At 38.4% G+C, this 24,395-nt stretch overlaps 2 protein-coding genes and 1 pseudogene across 2 annotated transcripts; 1 reads left to right on the top strand and 2 right to left on the bottom strand.

Moving 5' to 3' along the window:
* The first annotated feature begins 1,887 nt into the window (after window positions 1-1,887).
* LOC103437090 (cyclin-A2-4-like) lies at window positions 1,888-4,905 on the top strand. The gene is made up of 8 exons (XM_070804431.1): window positions 1,888-1,914; window positions 2,657-2,790; window positions 3,484-3,559; window positions 3,983-4,059; window positions 4,142-4,173; window positions 4,317-4,468; window positions 4,556-4,690; window positions 4,818-4,905. The coding sequence occupies exons 1-8, from the start codon at window positions 1,888-1,890 to the stop codon at window positions 4,869-4,871; spliced, it is 687 nt and encodes a 228-aa protein (XP_070660532.1). The 3' UTR covers window positions 4,872-4,905.
* A 3,421-nt stretch (window positions 4,906-8,326) lies between these two features.
* On the bottom strand, window positions 8,327-11,292 carry LOC114827023 (auxin-responsive protein IAA1-like). The gene is made up of 5 exons (XM_029108404.2): window positions 10,998-11,292; window positions 10,378-10,559; window positions 10,035-10,146; window positions 8,629-9,859; window positions 8,327-8,533 (listed from the first exon to the last, which is right to left on the bottom strand). Exons 1-4 carry the CDS (start codon window positions 11,216-11,218, stop codon window positions 9,760-9,762), a joined length of 615 nt encoding a protein of 204 aa, XP_028964237.1. The 5' UTR covers window positions 11,219-11,292; the 3' UTR covers window positions 8,327-8,533; window positions 8,629-9,759.
* Window positions 11,293-22,477: 11,185 nt separating this feature from the next.
* On the bottom strand, window positions 22,478-24,041 carry LOC139187827 (leucine-rich repeat extensin-like protein 4; annotated as a pseudogene).
* Window positions 24,042-24,395: the final 354 nt, after the last annotated feature.

Raw genomic sequence — 24,395 nt, 5'->3', positions numbered from 1 at the left:
TGCTCAACCCTTCCTCATATTTGAGAGGGCACTCCCAAAGAAGCCTTTCGAAATATTCAGCTTTCTTTCCCCCCGATAATACCTCTGCAAACAAGCTATACTAGAGCAAGAATATCTCATATCATCAGGGTTAAAAGCAAGAGTATCCCATATCATGTTTTTTCCCTGTCTTTTCCTTTGGCCTTGTTCTTACCTGCAAGACAAGGAGAAAGAGAGCAATCAGTCAGCACTTGGAATCAAGCTTCCAGTCAGGAACTGACTGCCTGGAACCCCTTACTTGATTACTTACCTGGCATTGCTCTCGAGTACTCATCTTCAACATCTTATGCTTCCAGGGAAGATACCGCATCTGCCTGAGGAACATATAGGGCAAGTGAGAAGGATACAAGGAAGCATGTGGAGACAAGCGTAACAGCACACATGCCAATACATCCACTACTCTGTCAAAAGCAAAAGTATCCCATATCAGCAGGGTCGAACGTACTATAGATTTGATGAACTTGTTTTGACCCTCAAATTCTTTAGTCGGCCTTATACTCTGGAGGAAACCAGAAAACCCTCCAGCCCAGTTCAAGAATAAGCCTGTGGAAAGTTACTTCTTCAAAAGCAAAAGTATCTCATATCATCTCTTCTCATTTTTCTTCTCTTTATCCTTCATGCTGCCTGCAAGATAGGGAGAATGTGAACAATCAGCTGGAACTCGAAATCAAAGTTCTGATCTGGGACTGATTGCTTGGAGCTCTAATTGCTTACCTTGTATGTCACCTCTTTCAGCAGATCCCCTAGCTCGGCGACTTGGAGGACTCCTACTACATGGTTTGTATCGCGCTTGACCAAGCCTGAAACTACAAGTAAGCTTCAAGTGAAATTGATACATTACCTTGTGCATCTCCACCAGTTAAAGATACCACCCCTGGATGGAGGAAGAGTACTTCCAGAGAAGATGCCACATCTACCTACGAGACAGATAAGGCAAGTCAAGACGATACCACACTCCGGAACTTAGAAGTTTCGTGATTACGAGATCATTCTCCCACAATATTTCCTAATGTCATTTGTACTAAATCATTCACTAGTACTCACTAAAAGAGAGCTTGAACCTATGTACTTGTGTAAACCCTTCACAATTAATGAGAACTCCTCTATTTCGTGGACGTAGCCAATATGGGTGAACCACGTACATCTGGTGTTTGCTTTCCTATCTCTATATCCATTTATATACTTATCCACACTAATGACCGAAGCAATCTAGCGACGATCACAAAAAGCGACTGTTTTCGCTACCTAGGATCTATCTTGCAAGAGAACGGAGAATTAGATAGAGATCTCAACCATAGAATACAAGCTGGATGGATGAAGTGTAAGAGTGCATCCGGCGTGTTGTGTGACCGTCGTAGGTCACTGAAGCTCAAGGGAAAATTTTATAGGACGGCAATAAGGCCAGCGATGTTGTATGGCACAGAATGTTGGGCGGTGAAGCATCAACACGTACACAAAATGGGTGTAGCGGAGATAAGGATGCTTCGTGGGATGTGTGGGCACACGAGAAAGGATAAGATTGTGAATGAGGATATCCGAGGTAAAGTAGGAGTAGCCGAAGTTGAAGGAAAGATGAGAGAAAATCGGTTACGGTGGTTTGGACATGTGCAAAGAAGGCCTACTGACGCTCCGGTTCGAAGATGTGACTACGGAACAGAGGTTCAGGGCCGAAGGGGTAGAGGAAGACCTAGGAAAACTTTGGAAGAGACCCTAAGAAAAGACTTAGAGTACTTGGATCTAACGGAGGACATGACACAAAACCGAGCGCAATGGTGTTCTAGGATTCATATAGCCGACCCCACTTAGTGGGAAAAGGCTTTGTTGTTGTTGTTGTTGTCTACATAGCGAATGTATCTGATTGAGTACGAAAATATGGTGTGTGCAACTAGTTGATGCTTCCTTCTACAGCAAAATTCAAGTTACATTAACGAAGATATTACTATTATGTTTTACTAAGGGAATAATACATATGGGATATTTCAAAGAACGCAAGTTAATCTTGGTAAAATCTTTGTAAAATCTTTGTATCTTGCTTTGAAATTTGTCCCAGCCTTTACCAGATTGGTATGGAAATATTTAAGTAGCAATGGCATTTATATAATCATTACTCCTGATTTATCAACAAACCTTAATTGTTATTATAACGAAAAGAAAGAAGTTCCCTGGTGCATACAGTGGAAGCTTTTAACTCAGTAATTGCCTACATACTACGGGAAGGTGAATGAGGATTGAGGAATATGCTGGTGATTTCACTTCAGAATCATGTCATGAAAATTTGAGTATTAGTAAATGAGATGGCATGCAGTGCAGTCTCTCCTCACCCCAAAAACCCCAGAAGAAAAATAAACTAGAGATGGCACGTGTTTGACATTTACCTGATATTGCCATCCTGATTCTAAGATTGTTATGTCTTTGTAATTTTACAACAATTTCTGGTCACTCATGACTTGTTTAGTTGCATTTACAATAAATCTTATATGAAGCTTCTATTCTGTTGCAGAAGATAGCCGTATTAACGCTTCTTATATTTCTATCAATGATGAAATGGTCTAATATGCTTTATATAAAGTGTGTGAAAACTAATTGAAGTAGTTTGACAAAATGATGATGCTTTCAGGTGTCAGAGGAATATAAGTTGGTCCCAGATACACTTTACCTCACAGTTTATCTCATCGGTTCGTTTCTCTGTCACAATTACATTGAGAGCAACAGACTTCAATTGCTTGGCATCACTTGCTTGCTGATCGCCTCGTAAGCTTTCATACCTATAGCAGAGTTAACTGCATTACTTGATTACAACTTTCGATTAGGACTTATCAACAATGAAACCATTCAAATCTTAATTATTGTGCTTTTATCATATGCAATCACTTTTATCAGTAAGCCCAAATCTTAGCAATCAAACATATGGAAACATAAATAATTCCAATATTGTCTCTCATTATTTGATGTTGAAAAGTGAATGAAGAATGTTGTTGGTCTTTTTTAGATCCTTGGTCACTAATTAGTTGGAAGGAACTTATGTTGAACTGCCCAACATGCTTTATCAATGCAGTATGCTTGGATTGGATAAATTTGCGCAACAGTTGTCTCGGCTAGTGCAATGTTGAGTAATATTCATCAATATACTACCAACCTAAATTATAAATTAATTTCTTCTATATTTCCTTGTTCATTTCAATCAAGGTCCATTTGGTGGGAAATAAGATGCCTTTGCCAAAATTTGGATGAAATAAGTACGGAGACAATAGAGATTATTGTATAAGTGTATAAGATTTAAAGGCTAATATGATAATTAATTTAGTTATGATTCTCTTGCAAGTGATTATATAGTACAAAGTTTCAAAGGGTTCATTCAAATGCATTTCACAGAACATGATATTTGTCAAATGTTGTTTATTGAGATTGCTGATGTGGTTGTCTTCTTTGTTTAATCTTATTAAGGAAATATGAAGAGATCTGTGCACCACGTGTTGAAGAGCTTTGTTTCATGACAGACAACACTTACTCGAGAGAGCAGGTATGTCATTCTCCGTTCTTATTCCAATGGACGGGTTAGATTACAGGAGTTTATTATATATTGATGCAAAAAAAACCTTAAGAGTAGCCTGTAAATTCTGAATGAGTAAATGCTTGCTAGGGGATGCTCCTAAAGTAGTATGACGCCTCTGCACATAAATAGTGGAGATGAAAATGATCTTGTAGGATCATACGACTTTAAAGCGAATAATTTCATTTTTTGTTGTCTTTTTTGTCCCTGCTATTCGTCTGAGTTTATGAGGAAAAATCCTTAACCCTGTCCCTCGCTCTCTTTTTATACTGAAAACCGAAAACCTGTGGCAAGACTTGTCCTATTGAAATTCTTATTTAATCCTTAAGGTTCTAATTTATTCTGCCCTGTTAAGTTCTTTTCATTTCATTCCTAAATAAAGAAACGTCGCAGGTACTGAAAATGGAGAGTCAAGTACTGAAGTATTTTGGTTTTCAACTTTTTGCACCAACTACAAAAACGTTCCTCAGGTACATCTGCCCAAATGTTGTTAAATCCCTTTATTAATAGTTTCAATACTATTGAACATTGCTAATGCTGATTTATTTTGAGGAGATTTCTTCAAGCAGCACAAGCTTCTTATAAGGTACCATGATTCCTTAAAGTTGCTTTCGGCCTTGGTTTGCAGATGCCATGCTTTTTCTTCTTTTTTTTTTTTTTTTTTTTTTTTTTTTTTTTTTTTTTGACCTCTGGTTTGAAGTTACATATCAAATCATAAAATTTTTGCCGAGTCCTAGCCTTGAACTGGAGTACTTGGCCAATTATCTTGCTGAGCTAACTTTGGTTGACTACAGCTTCTTGAATTTCCTTCCGTCTGTCATTGCTGCATCCGCAGTTTTTCTTTCCAAATGGACCTTAGATCAGTCTAGCCACCCATGGGTTCGTCTTTCTCCCTTCTAGTATAGTTATCTTCTCCTACTTGTTGATTATATACCGGAAATATGACTTCAGTTGTAACTCTAACAGAATCCAATACTCGAACACTATACCTCTTACAAGCCAGTGGACTTGAAGATCACAGTTCTTGCTTTGCAAGAACCACGGCTGAACACTAGCGGTTGTCCTCTGAGGGCCGTACGCATGAAGTATAGACATCAAAAGGTATCAAATAGCAAGTATATGACAAAACAACTGCTAAGCTTTCTAAAATCAGTACAAATTTTTCATTACACCAGACTTGGAATGTTAAGTGATTTTTGTACTAATTATGTGATTTTTGTTACGGCAGTACAAATCTGTGGTGGGTTTGTCATCCCCGGAACTCCCTAAAATGCTATTTTGAAGATGATTTCAAGGGAGAGCTAACAGAGACTGACATGTATACTTTCTGGACAGAAGTTTCCTCGGGGTTTTTTCAATCACTCCATGAGGCGGGCTATTTACATTCGTTTATCCAATTTTCTTAGTTCTTGTTTATAGATTTTCTGACCTGGGTTTGTGCTTCAAGCAACCTGTGTCTTTTGTAGAATTGAAATAGGGCTGTCTAGCCACTTAAGCATGAAACTTGGTTACATGAACTGTTAATAGTCGTCGTCATTATGTTGAGTTCAGGTTAATCCAGCGTAATTAGGCCATCCGCGGTTTAATTCAGTTGTAAAGTTTTTCACGACCCTAATTAATTAGTGAGTTGTAAAGGTTTAGTTTCTGAACTAAATTTGTGAGTATTGGTTTTCGAACTTTTTATAATATGAAATAATGGTTATTTTGGGTAACACCGTAAGAATTTACATTCAAAATAAAGGGCTTAAAGAGGTAAATACAGAACGAAATTTCTAACGAAGTTATATAAAATGACCATCGTTTCACATTGTGACTAGTTCATGGATCAATAATCAGATTTTAAATTTAAAGACTAGGGGGTTATTTATTGGGAGCTTTATATACAGGGACAAAAACTTTTACTATATTTTAAGGAACTCCACTAGTTTTAAACATGTCAAAAAAGACAAAAACATAAAAACAACTAAAGCCCAACCAAAAAACATGGAAACAATGGTTTAAAATATCGATCAGCATTGCAGTCACCACATTTGGCGAGAAACGATCTGCATACAGAGCAGCATTGCAGTCACCACATTTGGAGTCCACGAAATTTGGAAAAGAACAACAGCCCATATTTTTTAGTGATCAGCCCACTGAGCTGCAACAAACAAATGTGGAGAAAGACTAGCCCACGAGTCCCACAGGGTTTGGGCTCGAAAATGAGCTGCAGCCCACTATTTGCGATGGAACCGAGCAGCAACCATAACAATTGTCACAGGATTTTTCTCCCGATGTTATGAACTCGTCTTTTGTTAACTCTCATAACCAATCGCCTTCTACACCGGATACACCTCCACTTCGTCGCCTTCTAGAGCGTATTAACCGAGGTATTCCCAAATCCACTTATGAGGCAGATCCTAAGTGTAAACACAAGTATTCCGTGAGTGAGCCAAATTCGAATTCAAGAGTGAGATATCCACTAAACAATTATGTGTCTACCTGTCACTTGTCAGAATTAAATAAGTCATTTGTATATCAATTATCTACTGCATCTATTCCTAACAATGTGCATAAGGCCTTAGCAGATTCCCGCTGGAAAGATGCAATGAATGAGGAATTGAGTTCGTTGAAGAAGAATGTTACTTGGGAAATAATTGACTTGCCAGTTGGAAAGAAATCTGTGGGATGCAAATGGGTCTATACAGTGAAATACAAAGCAAATGGAAAGGTATATCGCTTTAAAGCAAGATTGGTGGCAAAGGGGTATACATAGAAATATGGCATCGACTACACTGATACGTTCCCACCAGTGATAAAGATCAATACAGTTTATGTTCTACTGTCCTTAGCAGCAAACCTAGATTGGTCTTTGCAACAATTCGATGTAAAAAATGCATTCTTCCATGGAGATCTAATTGAGGAGATTTACATGGACCTTCCACCAGGGTGTAATGATCCGAACATACGGAAACAAAAGGTATGCAGGCTCAGGAAATCATTGTATGGGTTAAAGCAGTCTTCGAGAGCCTGGTTTGGTAGATTTACCAAGTCCATGAGGGCATTCGATTATAGGCAAAGCAATTGGGATTACACATTATTCCTAAAACGCTAGAATGGAAATGTTACAGCTCTCATTGTATATGTGGATGACATGGTGGTTACCGGTAACGATCCCGTTGAGCAAGCAGCCTTGAAAGATTATTTTCCTACAGAATTCAAAATGAAAGATCTTGGTTCTTTAAAATATTTCCTTGGGATTGAAGTGTCGAGATGCAACTTCGGGATATTTCTATCATAAAGGAATGTTCTTGATCTATTGGAAGAAACCGGTATGACGACGTGTAAGCCAGTGTCTACTCCAGTGGCTGAAGGAATGAAGTTGGGTATTGATCAGAACCAAGTACCGGTTGATAAAGGGAGGTACCAAAGGTTAGTTGGAAGATTAATGTATTTGGCCCACACTATGCCAGATCTTGCTCGTGCCTTAAGTCTAGTTAGTCAATATATGCATAATCCAAGAGATAGGCTGGATCTTGTGCATTTCAAAATTGAGTGCTATACAAATGTTGATTGGGCAGGATCGACGGATGATAGGTGCTCGACATCCAGGTATTTCACCTTTGTTGGGGGAAATCTAGTAATGCGGAGAAGTAAGAAGCAGAATGTCGTATCAAGGTCAAGCGCAGAAGCCGAATTTAGAGGCATGGCACTTGGTATTTGTGAAATCTTATGGCTTAAGTTTCTGTTACAAGATTTACGGGTCAAACATGGTCAGCCGATGAAGTTATTTTGTGACAATAAAGTTGCTTGTGATATCCAGTGCAACATGATAGGACCAAGCATGTAGAGGTTGACAGGTTTTTTATTAAGGAGAAGCTAGACAACAAAGTAATTGAGGTTACTCCCATAGGAACTGAAGACCAAGTAACATATATTCTCACTAAGGCGGTCTCTAGTGACAAGTTCTCGAGGTTTCTAGACAAGTTGGGCATGTGCAACATCTATGCACCAACTTGAGGGGAAGTGTTGACTTGTATTAGGATTCCTACCATTGTGGGATTCCTACCATATTTGGTTTCCTAGTTTAGGATGTAATTATTCTTTCCTTATTCTGATAGGATTATATATGATTGTATATATACCTTTGATTGTGATGAATATCATTGAAAACTATTCTTTCTTCTTTCTATCTATATTTGTATCTTATAAACTGTCTGCAGATTCTGCAGTGGGTTCCATAACCTGAAACTGATGTTTTTTGAGAGCTCTATTGTGCAGGTAAAAGACATTGTTTCACGATACTTGTCAGAGTACAATACTTACCTTCCCACCCTTTACTCTGAAGGTCCAGAAGGGTCAGATCCAAGGCGCCTCATCCTCGTAGAAATCGATGAGGGAAGGAACCCTATCTTTAGTAACTATTAAAGTTTCAGAGAGACAGGCTAATGGTCCAACACTGATATTGTTCCTAACTTAACCACCTGCTGGTTACTAGCACAAGTAGGGTTTCGTCCTAAAAGGCCTCGGTGTGATGAGGAATGGAATTAGGTAATTACACATTGTAAATTCTTTTGTCAAATTCCCGATGTGGGATTTCCAACACTAACTAGGCAAAATAATTTGAGATATGAGATCCATCAAAGCCCAGTTTTGAGTTCTTGGAGATGTCATTTGCACCGGTGGCCGGTGTTAGAGAAGCATCATGTAGTGGAAAAACATTTCGATGCAAAGAAATAATGTGTAATTACACTGGAATGAAAAGAATCATTTCTTTGATGCAGGCATTAACTTATGTTCTCGTACAGTCGATCAATTCGTAACATCAATGTAGAATTTACTCACTCCTTACTCAATATATTGTATGTTTCGAGTATAGAGATCTAAGGGCAGCAACAGCAGACCCCGTTCAAGCAGGACTCACAAGTCTCGTAGCAGCAACAACAGCAGCACAACGTGAACAAGCTGCAACACAAACGCAATCCAACCATAAACAGAAGTATAAGATGAAGATGGAGGAGGAAAATTCGAAAAGCGAAGATTTAACGATTAAAACAAACCAAGCATAGAAGCAGCCTTTCTCCTCCTTGCGTCGCTGCACGTGATCGCAGCACGACATCCTTTGTCTTGGTGGTGCATCCATGCCTTTTCTTCTCTGATAGGAGGCTGCAGAAAAATACTTCAAAGGATACCAGAAAATAGCATATATAAGGGCTTTGTATAAAGGTTTGCAACTTCTAACTTCTAACCAGTTGGATGTAGTTTTCTCACTGCTCCATTTATTTTTGTAGTTAGAAGAATGGAATATGTCCATCTCCCAACCTACCAATTTCACGTGGAAGCTTTAAATGTGAGCAGAAATATGTGACTTTTAGTTGAACGACAACTTCAGACATGAAGTTGTAATTGACATTTCGAAATAGTCATTCGGCACTTCCTTCTTTACGAGAAAAAAATTGAGATAAAACAAATGCACGATTAACAAATTGGTAATAAAATCTTGTAAAGGATTTTGATTTTGGTGCTTGGTTGTTCAAAATTTGCGGCGCATAAAATAATGAAGACAATAGCCTTGTTTTGATTACCCTTTAGATTCAACCAACGTTGAAAAAAAATGGGTGCTAACTTGAATATTTTATCCATGTGAAGGTAGAAAATGGAGAAATATGAAGAAAACTTTCCTCCTAATCCCCACAAAAATGGTAGAATTGAGAGGAACAACTTTTTTTCATTACTTTTCCATCCTCTATCTGCACTTGGACAAAATATGCAAGTTGGCATCTAAATATTTATTAAACAGTCATTGAATCTAGTGAATTTACCCAAACCAAGTCAATAAACGAGATAACTAACTAAGAAATGATTGTTTTATTGATACTCCAAAATAGTCATTATACGTTTTATATACGAAATTTATTAGATTGTATCTAATAAAGTATACAATCCAGGTAAAAAGAAGAAAAAGTGTGATAAAAGGAAGTGCATTAAATACCAAAAATGGCAAAATGCAGACTTACAGAGAATTGCAGACGGATCACTTTTATTTTTATCAGTTTTTTTTTTCTTTCTATCTCATCTAATCAAAACTCCCCGAACAAGAAGAGAAAGCCTCTGTACATACATCTCCTTGTATTTTTCATTATTTCTCTCTCTCTCTCTCTCATCATATGTAAAACAGTAAAAGGCCTTTTTCAGTGTGTGCTTGTGCATTGCGGAGGCGTCCTCGGAGCTAATCCGATCGCCTCTGAGCTTTTCATCAACCGGAGCCGCTTGCATGTTTCCACAAACATTCTGTTCAAAGAAAAATAACGGATCAATACTGAATAAATATGATGAACAATTTACTCAAAACATTAGAAAACATTAATTGTCTGGTTGTGAATCAGGATCGCCAATATTTTAAATGTTGCGGTCTTAGTCTTTTATTCACAAGCTGACAACATTAGACAAGAGATTGAAATCTTACTTCCATGGGACATCTCCAACAAGCATCCAATCGCCATCTCTGTCTTCATAAGTTGGTACATATTCCACCCCATTTGCAGGGTCCATAAGCTTGCTCTCATTTAAGTAATTACCTGCAGTAAACAGTAATAATACGCCACGACACATTAGAACTAGGACATGGGACCATGGGTTTCCAAAAAGAAGATAAAAACTACAGGTTTTCTAACATGGGCCGAAGCATATTATGCATTTGGATTCTCGGCCGTGAATCTTTAGCAAGTAGATAAAAGCACAGTACATATTATGCTCCGATTCATTCTAGAATTCTCAAAAAACTACAGATAGTGTTGTTAGATACATACGGATTTTTAAGAACGAAAACATGTCCTCAAGAGCACCCAAAAGCTGCTGATAGCTGTTGTACATCTCAAGATCAACCTTGCGCAGATATGGAGCTCCATCAACTGCCACTTTCACATATTTGCAGCTGTTCATCAAGTTCTTCCTTGAAACTCTCACTGGTGGCCATCCAACCACTTGTGCCCTGAAATATTCACATAGAATTTTCATCAAAACACATTGTAAACATAAAATTAAAAGAAAACTCTTTTTAGTGTTCATGTAATTTTTTACAATAAAATCATGTAGACCATCATATAAAATTTCCATCAATCACATTACAAACTTGAAAATTAAAGAAAATCCATTTCATTTTTCATGTAAATAGTACAAAAAATTCATGTGAGCGTCCTGAAAACCCTTTTCGATGTTCATGTCGTCATCATAAAAAAAAAACTCCCACAAAAAAACTCATAAGTTAAAGAATATTCAGGGTTAGGCCAGATGGCCAAGACAGTGTGTTCGTCCCTTTCACTTAGGTTCAATTCCCCATCATCGTAGATTAGAGCAGTTTGAAATATTGTAAAACATTTCAATTTTCAAGTAACTGAATTGTACAATATATTCACGTGGACAAACTTACTTAGCTGGAGCCTTATGAGTTTTGTCCCCACCATCAACAACACTATATTGATCACAACATTCCACCCCTGCTCTTGGCGACGATGAGCTCGAGCTCCCAAGACTAATATCAACGGTCTCTGAGAATCCACGTTTCGAGCCCGAACCAGGCAACCCTAAGGTCAGCTTCGTCTCATCGTAGTTCAGTCCGTCCGGCGGCTGCTGCTTATTTTCCGGTAACATTTTGAGAGCTTTTGCTTTGCTTTTACTTCAATGTGATAAGAGTGACCAGCAAGTTTGGCCGGCCTCTTGGTGCCCTTCATAATATATAATGGTGAGAGGCAGAATGTGGCCGGCGAAATGATTCGGCCAGTGGGTAGAGGACACGTGGTAGGAAAGAAAGGCTGTGATTTATCCATGTTGTGGCATCGTGTGGTGGATTGAAGCGTGTGGTTTGGTGATTTCTATGCTTGAAACTCAAAGCTTGGCCCCCGCGGTGGGTCCAGTTCCGACCTGCGATCCCGTCTCATTATTTTTATTTTTTAGCTTTGTTTTTATTTATATACATGAAAATTAAAATATAGTTATTGTTGCAGTTCCAAATTTATTAAGAACTAGTCTCTTATCACACGCATACGTGTATGACAATTGATATTTTTATAATTTTTAATTTAAATATTAAAAAAAAAATGAATTAATGATGTGAAACCACCAACTAACGTGAAAGGTTTTGTTTTTGTTTTTTTTTTCCTATAATTTTAAATATTAAATTCATTCAAAATAAAAATATGGTTAAATACTTTAGCTTCTTTTGGTTCAAATATAATTTATGAAATTCTTAAAGGACAATTCATGGTATTTTGAATGTTTCACCATTTTAGGGTGCTCACTTTATATATATAGATGTAATTGTTTAAATGTTTAAATACCTAAAATTCCTTAACCTTTTAGTGTCATTTCAAATTGGTCTCAATTTTTTTAAACATTCCAAACAAGTACCCAACCTATTGAAAATGTCACTATCCATTATGCCCTAGTTAAAAATCGGTTAAATTAATTAGGGCTTACTTTGTCTCCAAAATCAATAAAAAGTCATGAAAGCATAATATCTACCAACAAATGGTCACTACTAGCCCCATGTCATCACCTCCAAACCCAACACAAAACCACTAACTTCACCCTATAACTCTAGCTACCAACATCGAGAAGAAGATGATGGAGATTGCTGAAAGGATATGGACTGTCATGATGCGGCTATCGTCATCTTCACCGCCACAAAGAAGAATTGGAAGCTTTATGAGCTGAGAATCGGCATATGAGGAAATCACATATGCAGAAACAAGCTTCTTGAAACCTTATCTGAATTCTTAACACTCTTTTTTTGTTAGGAAATTGCCCATCCTAATATAATTTCAATTTGGATCCATTTTCGATTCAATTCAATACTTGTTTGTTCATGGGGTTCCATATTACATAATCTATCTTTGAAATTCAAATTTCGAGGCAACTAATATTAATGTTGACCATGATATACCCAATTGGTAGATTTTGAACATAATCTATGTTTGAAGAAATTAACTGGAGCTTAACGGATGTGACATTTTTCTACAACTAGCATTCAAAGGCTTTATTTTACTGAGAGAAAATAGAGGGAGAGGGCAGCGATAGTCTATCAGCATGCTTGTTAAGCTCCAATTAAATTTTTTCAAACATAGATTATGTTCAAAATCAGTTATGGGCTGCAACAGAACATGTTGGCGGATTTCTAATGTTGGTGGATTTCTACAACTAGCATTCATAACATGTTATTAGCACGCTCACGCTGATGTGCTAAGGAACTGAAAATTCTTGGGGAGGTTTTTCTACAACTAGCATTCAAAGGCTTTCATTGTTTCCATCCAATCCAGGTTCTTCTAAAACACAAAATCGATAATTTATAAGACCTGATAGCATGAAAACATTCGTCATGATGCACAAACCCTAAATTTATTGTTGCTTTATATGCCTATATTGCATAAATAGCTCAATTATATATTGTTCATACATACACAATATTATGTTTTATTAATGTATATTAGATATTTCTAAGTTTAATTGTGTAATTACAAAGAAAACAAGAAAATAGAAGCAAAAACTAGATTTTTTTTATTAATGTATATTGGGATGCTTCCTGCTTCTAACCCGCACTCAGCTCCCGTTGGGGGACGCTGTTCACGGTTTACACCCATCCAATTCTGGTATGGCATGAACGTCTATATTTTTGCTTCCACGACTGGCACCTATTTTGTCTCGGTCTATTGAATTAATTTAAGTGACAACCAATCCATAAATTAGACAAAAAACATATTTTTGGCCTACAACCCACTTTTGCCAAATTACAATTCAATATTTTATTATTTTATTTGAACCATTAATATCATTTCATAGCCTGAAGCTACTTGAAGCAACCCAAATTCTCTATATAAGTTGTATATTATAAATTTATTTGAGAGATTGGTTGAAATGATCATTTTTCAAATCTAAATTGTTGAACAGTATTTGATCCATATGTCATCAATGTATGATCTTTATTAGACATGACAATTTCATGCACAACCTGTTAACTCGACACAAAAATAACAGGTTTCAAGCTAAGGCTTTAAGGGTCAGGTGTGTTATTGGGTCAACCCGTTAAATCTCCGTTATATAACAGGTTGATTCACGTTAAAAATACATTCTTTCACAAACTTTTCAATATTACACAATAAATTTACGTATTTAGACACATTTTAACATATTTTAAAAAAAGGCCAAGTTTTTCAGATTATTTTTTAGCAAAGTTGTAGAACAATTTTCACGTACTATATTTGTTTCTTATATCACGTACTATACCCATTTCGTATTTTTCATGTAATATGATTGCCAACACGAAATTCCAGCGACAAATGAAACAAGAATACGTGTACAAAGTAATATTTGTATTAATGAAAGTTTAAGGTTACAATCTCTAAGTAAAAAAATGTTAAACCTTTGATTCGATCTCTAGAATGCAAAGTGTGTGTACGGTGGTAGATTCGAGGGTCGTAGGGACTTGTTCTCAAACCAAGGAAAGTCGCAAGAGTTTGGCTTGAGGTGATGGAAGAACCGGCATGTGTAGTGGTGTTTGATGGTTCTTCACAAGTGTGGTGAAGAATGCAAAGAGTTTTATGAGTCTTCTGAGTGTGTAGAGTGTTTGGGAGTTTGAGCTTCTCAGGATGTGTGGGTGTGTATCTCTTCTTTATCTTGGAGCCTCACAATTATAGGCCTCTCCATGTCTTGATTGAGGCTTGATTTGGTACTGATTTTGGACTTGATTAATTGATGAAAGAACCAAGACTTGATTTGGACTTAATTTGTTGATGAAAGAACCAATACTTGATTTGCACTTTATTCGTGATTTGATGAAATCAAATAATCTTGATTCAATTAAATAATCTTTGATTTAATTAAATCAATCAATCACCTTTCATCCTTAATTTGGTCAATCTCCCTGATTTGGCGTTCATTTCATTTGTGATTATTTCCTTTAGTTAAATCAAGGTTAATTAAAGATAATTCCTTAACTATTTTTCATTAAATGTTGACGCGTGTCACTCTTGATGATTCGTTCGGTTTTGATGAGTCATATGGTATGTGTGCAACTTGTGAGACTTACAGTGAGCGTCACGTAAACCCTTGCAGGTCAAAACTTTAATTTGTTGGTGATAATTTCGGAGTCTACAACGATATGTTTTGAAAGTGATAAATATGTGGCATTGTAGTGCTTAATGAAATTGTAGTTCTATTGTTGATCAAAAGGAGCTTACGAAGTCAAATGTTAATATTTAGTAATTTCATGAGTTTTTTTATGTGATTATTTATTTAGCGACGGGTGAAAATGATTCAAGTTGAGTAACCCTTTAATTTTAATGGGTTAGGTGGTGTCACGACATGACTTGTTAGAATAATGTGTTTGACACAAAAACGATACAAACACGATAAACACAACCTGTTTGCCTGTAGGTCTCTTCATATCGTTGATATTTAATCGATCATTTGTATTTAATTTTGATTTGTTCGTCATATGAAAATTAATCTATGATTATTTTATTACATTTCTCAAATTATTTTACATATAAAGATACTTGAAACTAAAGATATAGTCAAAGTATCTAGGGTCTAGATCCTCGTCAAATCCTCTTTGTGAGGATTCCGGGGATCCATGAATTGTGTCCGTTTATCGTATATAGTGCGGTCAGAAATCATTTTAAATATTTTTATTAAAAAATAAACATAAACAGTACTTGACAAAAATTGACCGCACGATGTACAATAAACAAACACAATTCACGAATCCCTAGGATCCTCACCAAAAGAATCCAGAGAGGATCCTGTTGGAGTATCTAGAACATCAGATAAAACGTGTAAAAAAAGAATTTTTTTTTTAGAGTTACTCTATCTAATCAAAACTAGCAGAGAAAAATTCAATGTTGAATTCAGATGTGAGACTACACTAACCTTGAAGATATTATGGGGTTTGATAATGTTTCAAAATGACATCACATGGAGTGAAGGGGAGTAGATATTTTAGGTTGAATTATCCCACAATCTGCTCTAAGCTTCAATCCTTGAAGAAATCTCCATGCTTTGAGTACAACGATATATTTTACACTAGGAATGGGGGAGTTCGACTAAGTCACACAATGGGCAACTTAATTTAGTATCGAATTCGTTGTCCACGAAATTCGAACTTAAGACCTCTTACTTACATGTGTAAAGGAATACCACCAGACCGTAGTACTAAGTGACCTCGGTCAGTTAACAACAGACCACTCTACAATTGAGCTACTGAGGAACAACGGACTTAGGGCTGGTTTGGTATTGTTGTGTTTTGAAAAAAAATTGCTTCTGCTGTGTTGTGAGAATAATTTCATTTTTGCTGCTTCACGTTTTCAATTTTTTTTCACCTAGAATTGTGAAAATAAGATGTTTTTAAGTGTTTACCAACACCTTTTTGAGCTCAGCTTTTTTTTTTATACCCACTTTTTATAAAAGCACCTAAGTATCAAATTAGTACTTAAAGAAGCCGACTTCTTCCTTCATTCGGAGAAATCATTAGGAATGGAACCAATGGAAAGTCGTATGCAAAAAAGAAGTGCAAAATGGACAAAAACAAAGACTTTGAAAGCAAAAAATATATCATCAGACCGTAGTAGTGAGAGACCCATTCTCCTTCCTTTGTACAACACTGTAGACTAGCATAAGTCTAGAAGGTCAAAGGAAGCCATGAAGTGAAGGGAAGAAAGAAGGAAGGGGAAGGATATGCCTCTAGGGGCAAGGGACCCACATGTCATTGTCCTTGTCTTGAGTATTTAGGTATACGTCAACTTTGTGGAAGTTTCCCTATGCCTTAAAATTCCTCAAACTCAAATGTGACCGTGTTTGTTTGTCAGTTGCTGACGCTTTCCGCCCACAGTTTATCGTTGATAATCAGTTACTTCCTTTCCTCGGTAACCGGGATTCTCGGGACTTCCTGTCTTCCTTTCCCTTTCCTTCCATCAATCAACAACATTGTGAAAGTTTATGAAGGTTCATGAGGAGTTTCTTCTTGAAATATTTTGTGACCTATTTCTAAAATTTCGTATTTACAATTGAAAGTTTCTTTGTAAAGATTATTTTTGTAGAAAATCAATCGAAATTAAGATCATTTAGTCAATCAATTATAGCAAATATATAAATGGTCCACAATGCTTTTACCTGATCTGTCTATCCATTTTTATACTGTTCAATGACAAAACGATTTTAGTTTTAATTGATTTTTAATTTATAAGGAGAAGTTTCTCCTCAATTTTTAAGGGGCTAAGTCTTTCTAAAAATTTATAGGAAAACTAACGAAAAGTTCAAAAAAAACTTTAGTTTTAATGAAAAATAACAAATAAAGGTGTAGTAAATAGTACCAGGAAAAGGTAATGTAGTTTTTTTATTAAACTCTTAAAATTTATTCTATTGTTATTATTATTATTATTATTATTATATTAATCTATTTATTCTTAAAGTCAACGAATCCCCATTGTTTGACTTGCACATAGTTTAATTTGTTTAATACAAGCTACTAACCTATTTTAAAACACACAAATTATTATTATTATTTTTTAAATTACTTTTATAATATGTTTTGGAACTCATTAAAATCCACAACTACACAGAGGATGGCACGTGAGAGTGGTTATTGTTAAATGTTTGAAGACCTGTAAGCTAATGATCAGTCATAAATACGACAACCAAAATTTAATGGTTAAAAATTTTATTAAAAATTTTAAAATACATAGAACTTTTAGTAGAAGGCGTTTGCAAATGTAGTAATAGAAAACCATGTTCATGTAGAAGAAGAGTGGTATTGTTCATTTGAGCTTTGTGTAATCTCAACGTTTATAGGTGACAAAGTCAAGAGAGATCTACAAAGGGTTTGAATCCATTCGAAGAGAGTAAAGAGAGAGAAATTTGATAGATATTTATTACAGTCACTTAGTACTACAGTCTAGTGGTATTCTTCTTTATTTGTAAGTAAAAAGTTTTAGGTTCGATTATCGTCAAAGGCGAATTTGAACCACATCATTGCTAGTCTATTGTGAAACTTAGTCACCCCCTCCCCTATATAGTGTAGATAATATCGTTTGCTAAAAAAAAATTCATTACACACATAAAATAGATATTCATCAAAAGGAGAATATAAATCAAACTATAACTTAATATTTTGTACAGAGAATCAAATTTCAAGTGTATGCCATTTTAATTAATTATTTTTCATGTTTAATATGACTAATTTCTATCCAAGACTGATTTCATCTTTGGCTATGTTTGGCTTAAAAATATTTTTTGATAAAAGGCTATTAAAAAAAGTTAGTGAACAAGTGTTTGATAATTGTGATTTAGCACCATATTCTAGTGTTTGATAATCGTGATTTAGCACCATATTCTAGTATATTTCTTTGTAGTAGTAAGTGACAAATTTTAAGTTCAACTCTTATGAATGATGAGTTCAATATCACTTTATTATGACGGTGTAAACACGAAATTTTCCTGAAACGAAAGAGAAAAGAACAACGTGCACAAAATAATATTTGTGTTTAATGATTTTGGGTTACAATCTCTCTCAAATTTGATCCTCTGATTCGATCTCCGTAAGGTGTTGATTTGTGGATGTTTCGTTGATCCAAGGGCCGTTGAGGCTTGATCTTGGATGAACTGTTTGGAAGTTTCTTCAAGGGGCCGTGGGCTTGATCTTTGAAGGTGGATTTGAGCGGATCTTCAAGGAGCTGTTGGGGCTTGATCTTGAGGATGAATGTTTCTTCAAGGGCCGTTAAAGCTTGATCTTGAATAACGGTGATGAACGGATCTTCAAGGGCTTTTGGGCTTGATCTTGGAGAACAGTGATGAACGGATCTTCAAGGGCTTTTGGGCTTGATTTTAAAGAACGGTTGGATGAATGGATTTGTCGACGTTTGTTGATCCAAAGGGCCGTTGGGGCTTGATCTTAGGATGAACGGATGATGAACGATGGTGCTTTCTTCAAGGGCCGTCGAGGCTTGATCTTGAATTGGTGGAAGTTCTTCAAGGGCCTTTGGGGCTTGATCTTGAATTGGTGGAAGTTCTTCAAGGGCCTTTGGGGCTTGATCTTGAAGGTGGATGATTGTTGATCCGAGGGCCGTCGGGGCTTGATCTTGGAAGAACGATGAACGAAGAACGAAGAAGGCTTTCTTGATTCTTCGGGAACCTGGATGCTTGAGAGCTTCGGAGTTTCAGAGCTTCAAAGCTTCAAGAATTTTGCCTAATGATTTTTGGTCCCCTTTAAATGAATGAATTAGCCTTCTATTTATAGAAATTTCCAAGGCCTAATTTTGAATATAATATTCCAGATGAAATAAGTCGTTTCTGCCAGGTGTTGACACGTGTCCTGTTTGATGACTTTTCCAAGATTTTTTGTTTAGACACACGCTACGTGTAAAATTTATGTAATACATGAGCGTTGACACTTTGATTTATCGGTCAACATTTATTTACCGAAATTTCGATGTCTACAAATGCCCCCACTTCAAGGCGCGTCGTATACATGTGCTTGTCACGTGTAGGAGATGCGTTTTGAAATCCCTTAATGTAGATGTCGATCCAAGGGCCGTCGATGCTTGATCTTGAATTGGGCTAGAGATTTCTTCAAGGGCCGTTGAGGCTTGATCTTGAATTGGGCTTGAGATTTCTTTAAGGGCCGTCGAGGCTTGATCTTGAAGGTTGAAATTGGACCACAAGGAGTTTCATGTGGTAGATGATCTTTGGCTTTGGTAGTGGATGAATCGGCACGTATTTTGTTGTGCTTGTTGACTTTCCACAGCTTTGATCTTGAACTGGGTTGGAGGATTTTCTGGATTCCTCAAATTGTTGATTTTCCACAGCTTATTCTTGAACTATGTTTTGATTCAAGAGTGGTAGACACTTGATCTTAAATCGAACTTGTGATTTCTTCAAGGGCCGTCGAGGCTTGATCTTGAATTTGGCCGGAAACTTCTTCAAGGGCCGTAGAGGCTTGATTCTTGAAGGTTGACTCGAACACATGGCAAGTAGGCACGAGGTGAAAGTGACGACTTGTTGCTTTGTTCAATCTTTCTAATTCACACCTGAGCAGTTTGGTCAACGGTATGATCTTCAAGATTGATGGGCTCTTCTTCCAGTTGGTGACTTGATCTTTAAGGATTTGATTCAAGGGTGGTGAAAAGGCACATGCAGCCCACAACGCCTAACAAGTTGACCCAAGAATTTAAGGGTCAAAACGAGTTCTCTACCCAGGGTGATTGCAAACCTGATGATATGAGATACTTTTGATTTTGAAGAAATAGTGGATGAATCGGCACATGCTTTGTTGTGCTTGTCTCCACACGCTTCAATGTATCATTTTCCCTTGTCTTATCTATTATTCTGGCAGAATGTAGCATCTTCTCGAGTTCTTCAGCTCAGACTCCTTCTGCTGAGCTGACTGTGCAGGCTGCATTCTTCTTTGCTTGTTTCTTCAGGCAGATGTGGCAGCTTCTTGAGTTCCTCAGCTCGGACTCCTTCTGCTGAGTTGACTGTGAAGACTGCATTCTTCTCTGCTTGTTTCTTCTGCACGTTGTCTCCACATGTTGCAAGGTATCATTTTCACTTGCCTTATCTGTTCTCCAGGCAAATGTGGCAGCTTCTTTGGAAGTACAGCAGCAGTGGGATACGAGTACTCGAGAGCAGTGCTAGGCAAGCAATCAGGGAAAGGTTCCAAGCAGTCGGTTCCTTACTCGAGTTTGAGTGGAGGTTCCGGCATATTGTTTTCTTTATCCTTGTCTTTGTAGGTAAGAACAAGGACAAAGGAAAGGACAGGGAAAAAGCATGATATGAGATACTCTTGCTTTCTACCCTGGTGATATGAGATACTTTTGCTTTGGTGTCATTTGTTTGCAGAGGTACCCCAAGGAATAAGAAACACTGAGTGACTCGAGAGGCTTCGTTGGGAAGGCATTCTCGGAGATGAAGAAAGGTTCTCGGAGATGAAGAAAGGTTATGTATGTCTGCCTTGCTATGGAGGGTGAAGGTGGACAGTTATAGGAAATTCTTTAGTACCTGTAGAGGTACTATTCTTTTACTCGTGTCGGCAACCAATGCGTGATTGATCAGTATGGCTTCACGTGTTTTCTTCTTTATCAGAAGTCTTCGACAAATTGCCCGTGATTTCCGCAAAGCTGAGTTTGCGCGTGACGGGTGCTGACGAGGCTGAAAAAGATTGGCGCCTCTTCGATATCTGGGATTGGCGCTTTAACAAATTGCCCGTGATTTTCGCAAAGCTGAGTTTGCGCGTGACGGGTGCTAACGCGTCTGGAAAAGCAAGATGCTTCTCCGATTTCTGAGCTTGCCTCCTCGATTTTTTGAATTGGCCTCTTCGAATTCTAAGCTTGCCTCTTCGATCTCTGAAATCCCGTCGAGTGTTGAGGTTGCATGTGACAAGTGCGGATAAGTCTGGAAAGGACGATCGCCCGTGGTTTTCCAAGCAAGCCCAACTTTTGAGAAAGCTAGCACCTCTTCGATTTTTGAATTGGCCTCTTCGAATTCTGAGCTCGTCTCTTCGATCTCTGAAATCTCGTCGAGTGCTGATTTTTTATAGAGGTACGCAGTTCGTTTCAAAGCACACTTGAATTTTCGCTTGTAGAAACTCCTTTCTTGCACTTCTAAGATCTTGATTTGTCCGACCTCTTCTTTCTTCAACACCTTTGAAAATGTCTGGACCCTCCGACCGTCGTTTTGACTTGAACCTTGGTGAAGAGGCAGTCCATTCTTCTCTAGACAACATATGGCGCCCATCCTTCATATCCCCTACTAGTCCTCTTACTGTTGGGGATTCGGTGGTGAAGAATGATATGACCGCTGCGGTGGTGGCCCAGAACCTTGTTACTCCCAGAGATAACAGACTACTTTCCAAACGTTCTGATGAGTTGGCTGTTAAGGATTTTCTGGCTCTCAGTGTGCAGTGTGCAAGTTTTGTGTCTAATATGGCCCAACGCCTATTTGCTCGAACCCGTCAAGTTGAATCATTGGCGGCTGAAGTGATAAGTCTCAAACAGGAGATTAGAGGGCTCAAGCATGAGAATAAACAGTTGTACAGGCTCGCACATAACTATGCCCCAAACCTGAAGAGGAAGATTGACCAGATGCAGGAATCTGATGGTCAGATTTTACTTGATCATCAGAGGTTTGTGGGTTTGTTTCAACAGCATTTGCCTTCTTTTTCTGGGGCTGTACCGCGTAATGAAGCTCCAAATGATCAACCTTCGATGCCTACTCTTCCTGGGGTTCTGCCTAGTACTGAGACTCTGAATAATCACCCTCTGGTGCCTCTCCGATCTGGGGCTCCGCCGAGTACTGAGGTGCCACCTGATCAATGAAGGCTTTTATTTGTTTGCACTTTTTTTTTTTTGGGTATGTAAATGTTCCCTTTGTAATTTTCCAGAGAAATCAATGAAATGGACTTTTATTTTTCTCAATGTTTTTTTTTTCATGTGGTGCAATCCACACCATCCCTTTTTTTTATTTTTTATTTTTTTTATTTTTTTATATTATTATTATTTTTTCTTTTAGATGGTGCAATCCGCACCATACCCCCCTTTTTTATATTATTATTATTTATTTATTTTTTTTTTCTTTTTCTTTTGGTGCTGGATGCACCAAGTTCCATCATCATTTTTTACAATTTTTTTTTCTTTCTGCACATAGTGCCTATGCACCACCAGAAACTTTTGATTTGCCATGGGGCTGTTCCCCATCTTTGATCCACCATCCCCCTTTTTTTATTATATATTTTTTTATATAAATTTGGATGATGGGTAGAGGAATTTGCAGGGAGCGGAGCAGGGAGGCCGAAAAGATGGTGCTTCGAGCTTCACGACTGGCTAGTCGTTTGACAGCGGTCGTTGAAGTTCTTTGCTATCTTGGTGGTCATAGTGATGAGTTCGAGGGAGGCCAGGCGCTGCGGTGGAAGGAGTCGATGCCGAGAGCGCAGCCCAACTTGCTCCGGGTGTGCGCACCATGTGCAGCAGGTCGGGTTTGAGTGGAGTGAGGAGTAGGCAAAGACGGAACAAAAGGCTTACATCTAAAAGAAATACAATCCACAGGCTTCGACAAGAACGACTTACACTGCGCTGCCGTTCGCTGTGCTGGCCTATTCGGCAAGCAATTCCTCTTGTCGTCAAAGCCCGCCAGTCCTAAACACGCCGGCGGCTCACCCGTGAAGAAGTTATACGAGTAAGTGAAATTCTGCAGACTCGGCAGTGAACAAATACTCGCCGAAATCTTCCCCGACAGCAAGTTTGTGGGCCACATTGAGCTGCTCCAAGCTTACCATCCCTCAAATCGTCTCCGGTAGCGACCCCAGAAATTGGTTGAAGCTGACGTCAAACACCGTCAAGTTCTTCAGCATCCTAATCTCCGGCGGCAAACACGACTGGAATCCATTGTTCATCAGGATAATCTCGTTGAGGTTTGACATGTTCCCCAAACTAGCCGGATCGCAGCCGTGGAACTTGTTGTTGGCGAGGACGATGACGGAGACCGGTGAGTTCCTGAAGTTATCGGGCAGATCGAACCGGAACCGGTTATGGTTGATGAAAATGGCGTCCAAGTCCTTGTCGAACAGCTCCTTCGGCACCATCCCTTCGAACTCGTTAAACCTCAGATCCAAGAATTTCAGCTTTGGCAGCTGGAGAACCACCCGAGGGAACTTTCCGGCGAACCGATTGTTGCTCAAATCGAGCTCGAACAACAGCTTGAGGTGGTTGAACTTGTGAGGAACAGTTCCACAGAACCTGTTGGAGTTGATGTGGAACAATGCGAGATCCGTGAGTAGCCCAAGCTCCTCCGGTAAGTACCCGGCAATGTCACCGTGGTTGAGGTCGATCCCCGCCACAGTCCGGATCGTTCTGTTGTCAAGCGCCTTGGTGCGAAAAACTCCGGTGTACTTGCAGACATTAGATCCGACCCAATTGCCCGTGATGTTGAACGGGTCGGAGAGAATGGCCTGCTTCAACGCCTGCAGAGCTATGTAAGCATTCCGGAGCCGGTCGTTCTCGAAGACCAGCGAGGGGTCGATCGTCACATGCTCGCCGCGGTCACCGAACTCATCGTGGTAGTAGAGGAGCTGGCGGTGCTTGATGTAGAGGGCTTCCTCATCGGAGAGAGGTCCATGGCTGACAATGTGGCTGCTGCTGCTGAAGAGGGTGATTTTGCCGCCGCCGTTGGGGCCGACGATAAAGGTTAAAGGGTTGAAGAAGGTGATGTCGTGCTCTCTCTCGGAGAAGCCATGGAGACTTGGGCATGGTCCTTGCTGTTGAGGATGTTGCGGCAAAGAAACAGAGACCGCATCATCGAAATTGCTCGGCTCTGGGGAGGTCGGGACTCGGATTTTGACGGGGGAGCACAAAGGATCCTACTGCGCAAAACCGCTCTGAATCACGAACAAGATTAGCGCTACTGCAAAGGCGCCAACTTGGACTCTCGCACCCATTGCCGTTTCAGTTACAGAGAACAACTTCATGGTCATCAATGGAGATTCTTCTTGGTCTTCGACATTAGATTGGGGTCATTGAACAAGAATGGAGGCTCGGGTGGAAGGAGAGGCAGTTATGCTTCCATATCCAGAACTTCAACATCATTTGTGGTGGCTACAACTCTGTGCTCTGTGTCTATGGGAGATGGAGACGAGTGGAGCGGCCCAAAGTAATATTATTTTTTATTTGTGGCTGTAACTCTGTGCTCTGTGTCATCAGAACTTCAACTTGATTTTCTTTTTCTTTTTTTTTCTTTTTCTTTTTGCAGAAACTGTATTCCTTTTTTCTTTTTTCTTTTTTTTTGTATATAC

This window comes from Malus domestica, chromosome 09, assembly GCF_042453785.1.
Source record: "Malus domestica chromosome 09, GDT2T_hap1".
NCBI classification, from domain to species: domain Eukaryota; kingdom Viridiplantae; phylum Streptophyta; class Magnoliopsida; order Rosales; family Rosaceae; genus Malus; species Malus domestica.
This window is presented reverse-complemented; position numbering and strand designations above follow the sequence as displayed.

Excerpts from the sequence above, each read along its gene's own strand:
- LOC103437090 (XM_070804431.1), top strand. The coding sequence starts at position 1,888 with ATGTATCTGATTGAGTACGAAAATATG. Across the intron at positions 2,791-3,483 it reads ACTTGCTTGCTGATCGCCTC|GAAATATGAAGAGATCTGTG; the intron begins GTAAGCTTTCAT and ends AATCTTATTAAG. Across the intron at positions 4,060-4,141 it reads ACTACAAAAACGTTCCTCAG|GAGATTTCTTCAAGCAGCAC; the intron begins GTACATCTGCCC and ends ATTTATTTTGAG.
- LOC114827023 (XM_029108404.2), bottom strand. The coding sequence starts at position 11,218 with ATGTTACCGGAAAATAAGCAGCAGCCGCCGGACGGACTGAACTACGAT. Across the intron at positions 10,560-10,997 it reads ACTCATAAGGCTCCAGCTAA|GGCACAAGTGGTTGGATGGC; the intron begins GTAAGTTTGTCC and ends TGAATATTTCAG. Across the intron at positions 9,860-10,034 it reads GTTGGAGATGTCCCATGGAA|AATGTTTGTGGAAACATGCA; the intron begins GTAAGATTTCAA and ends TTCTTTGAACAG.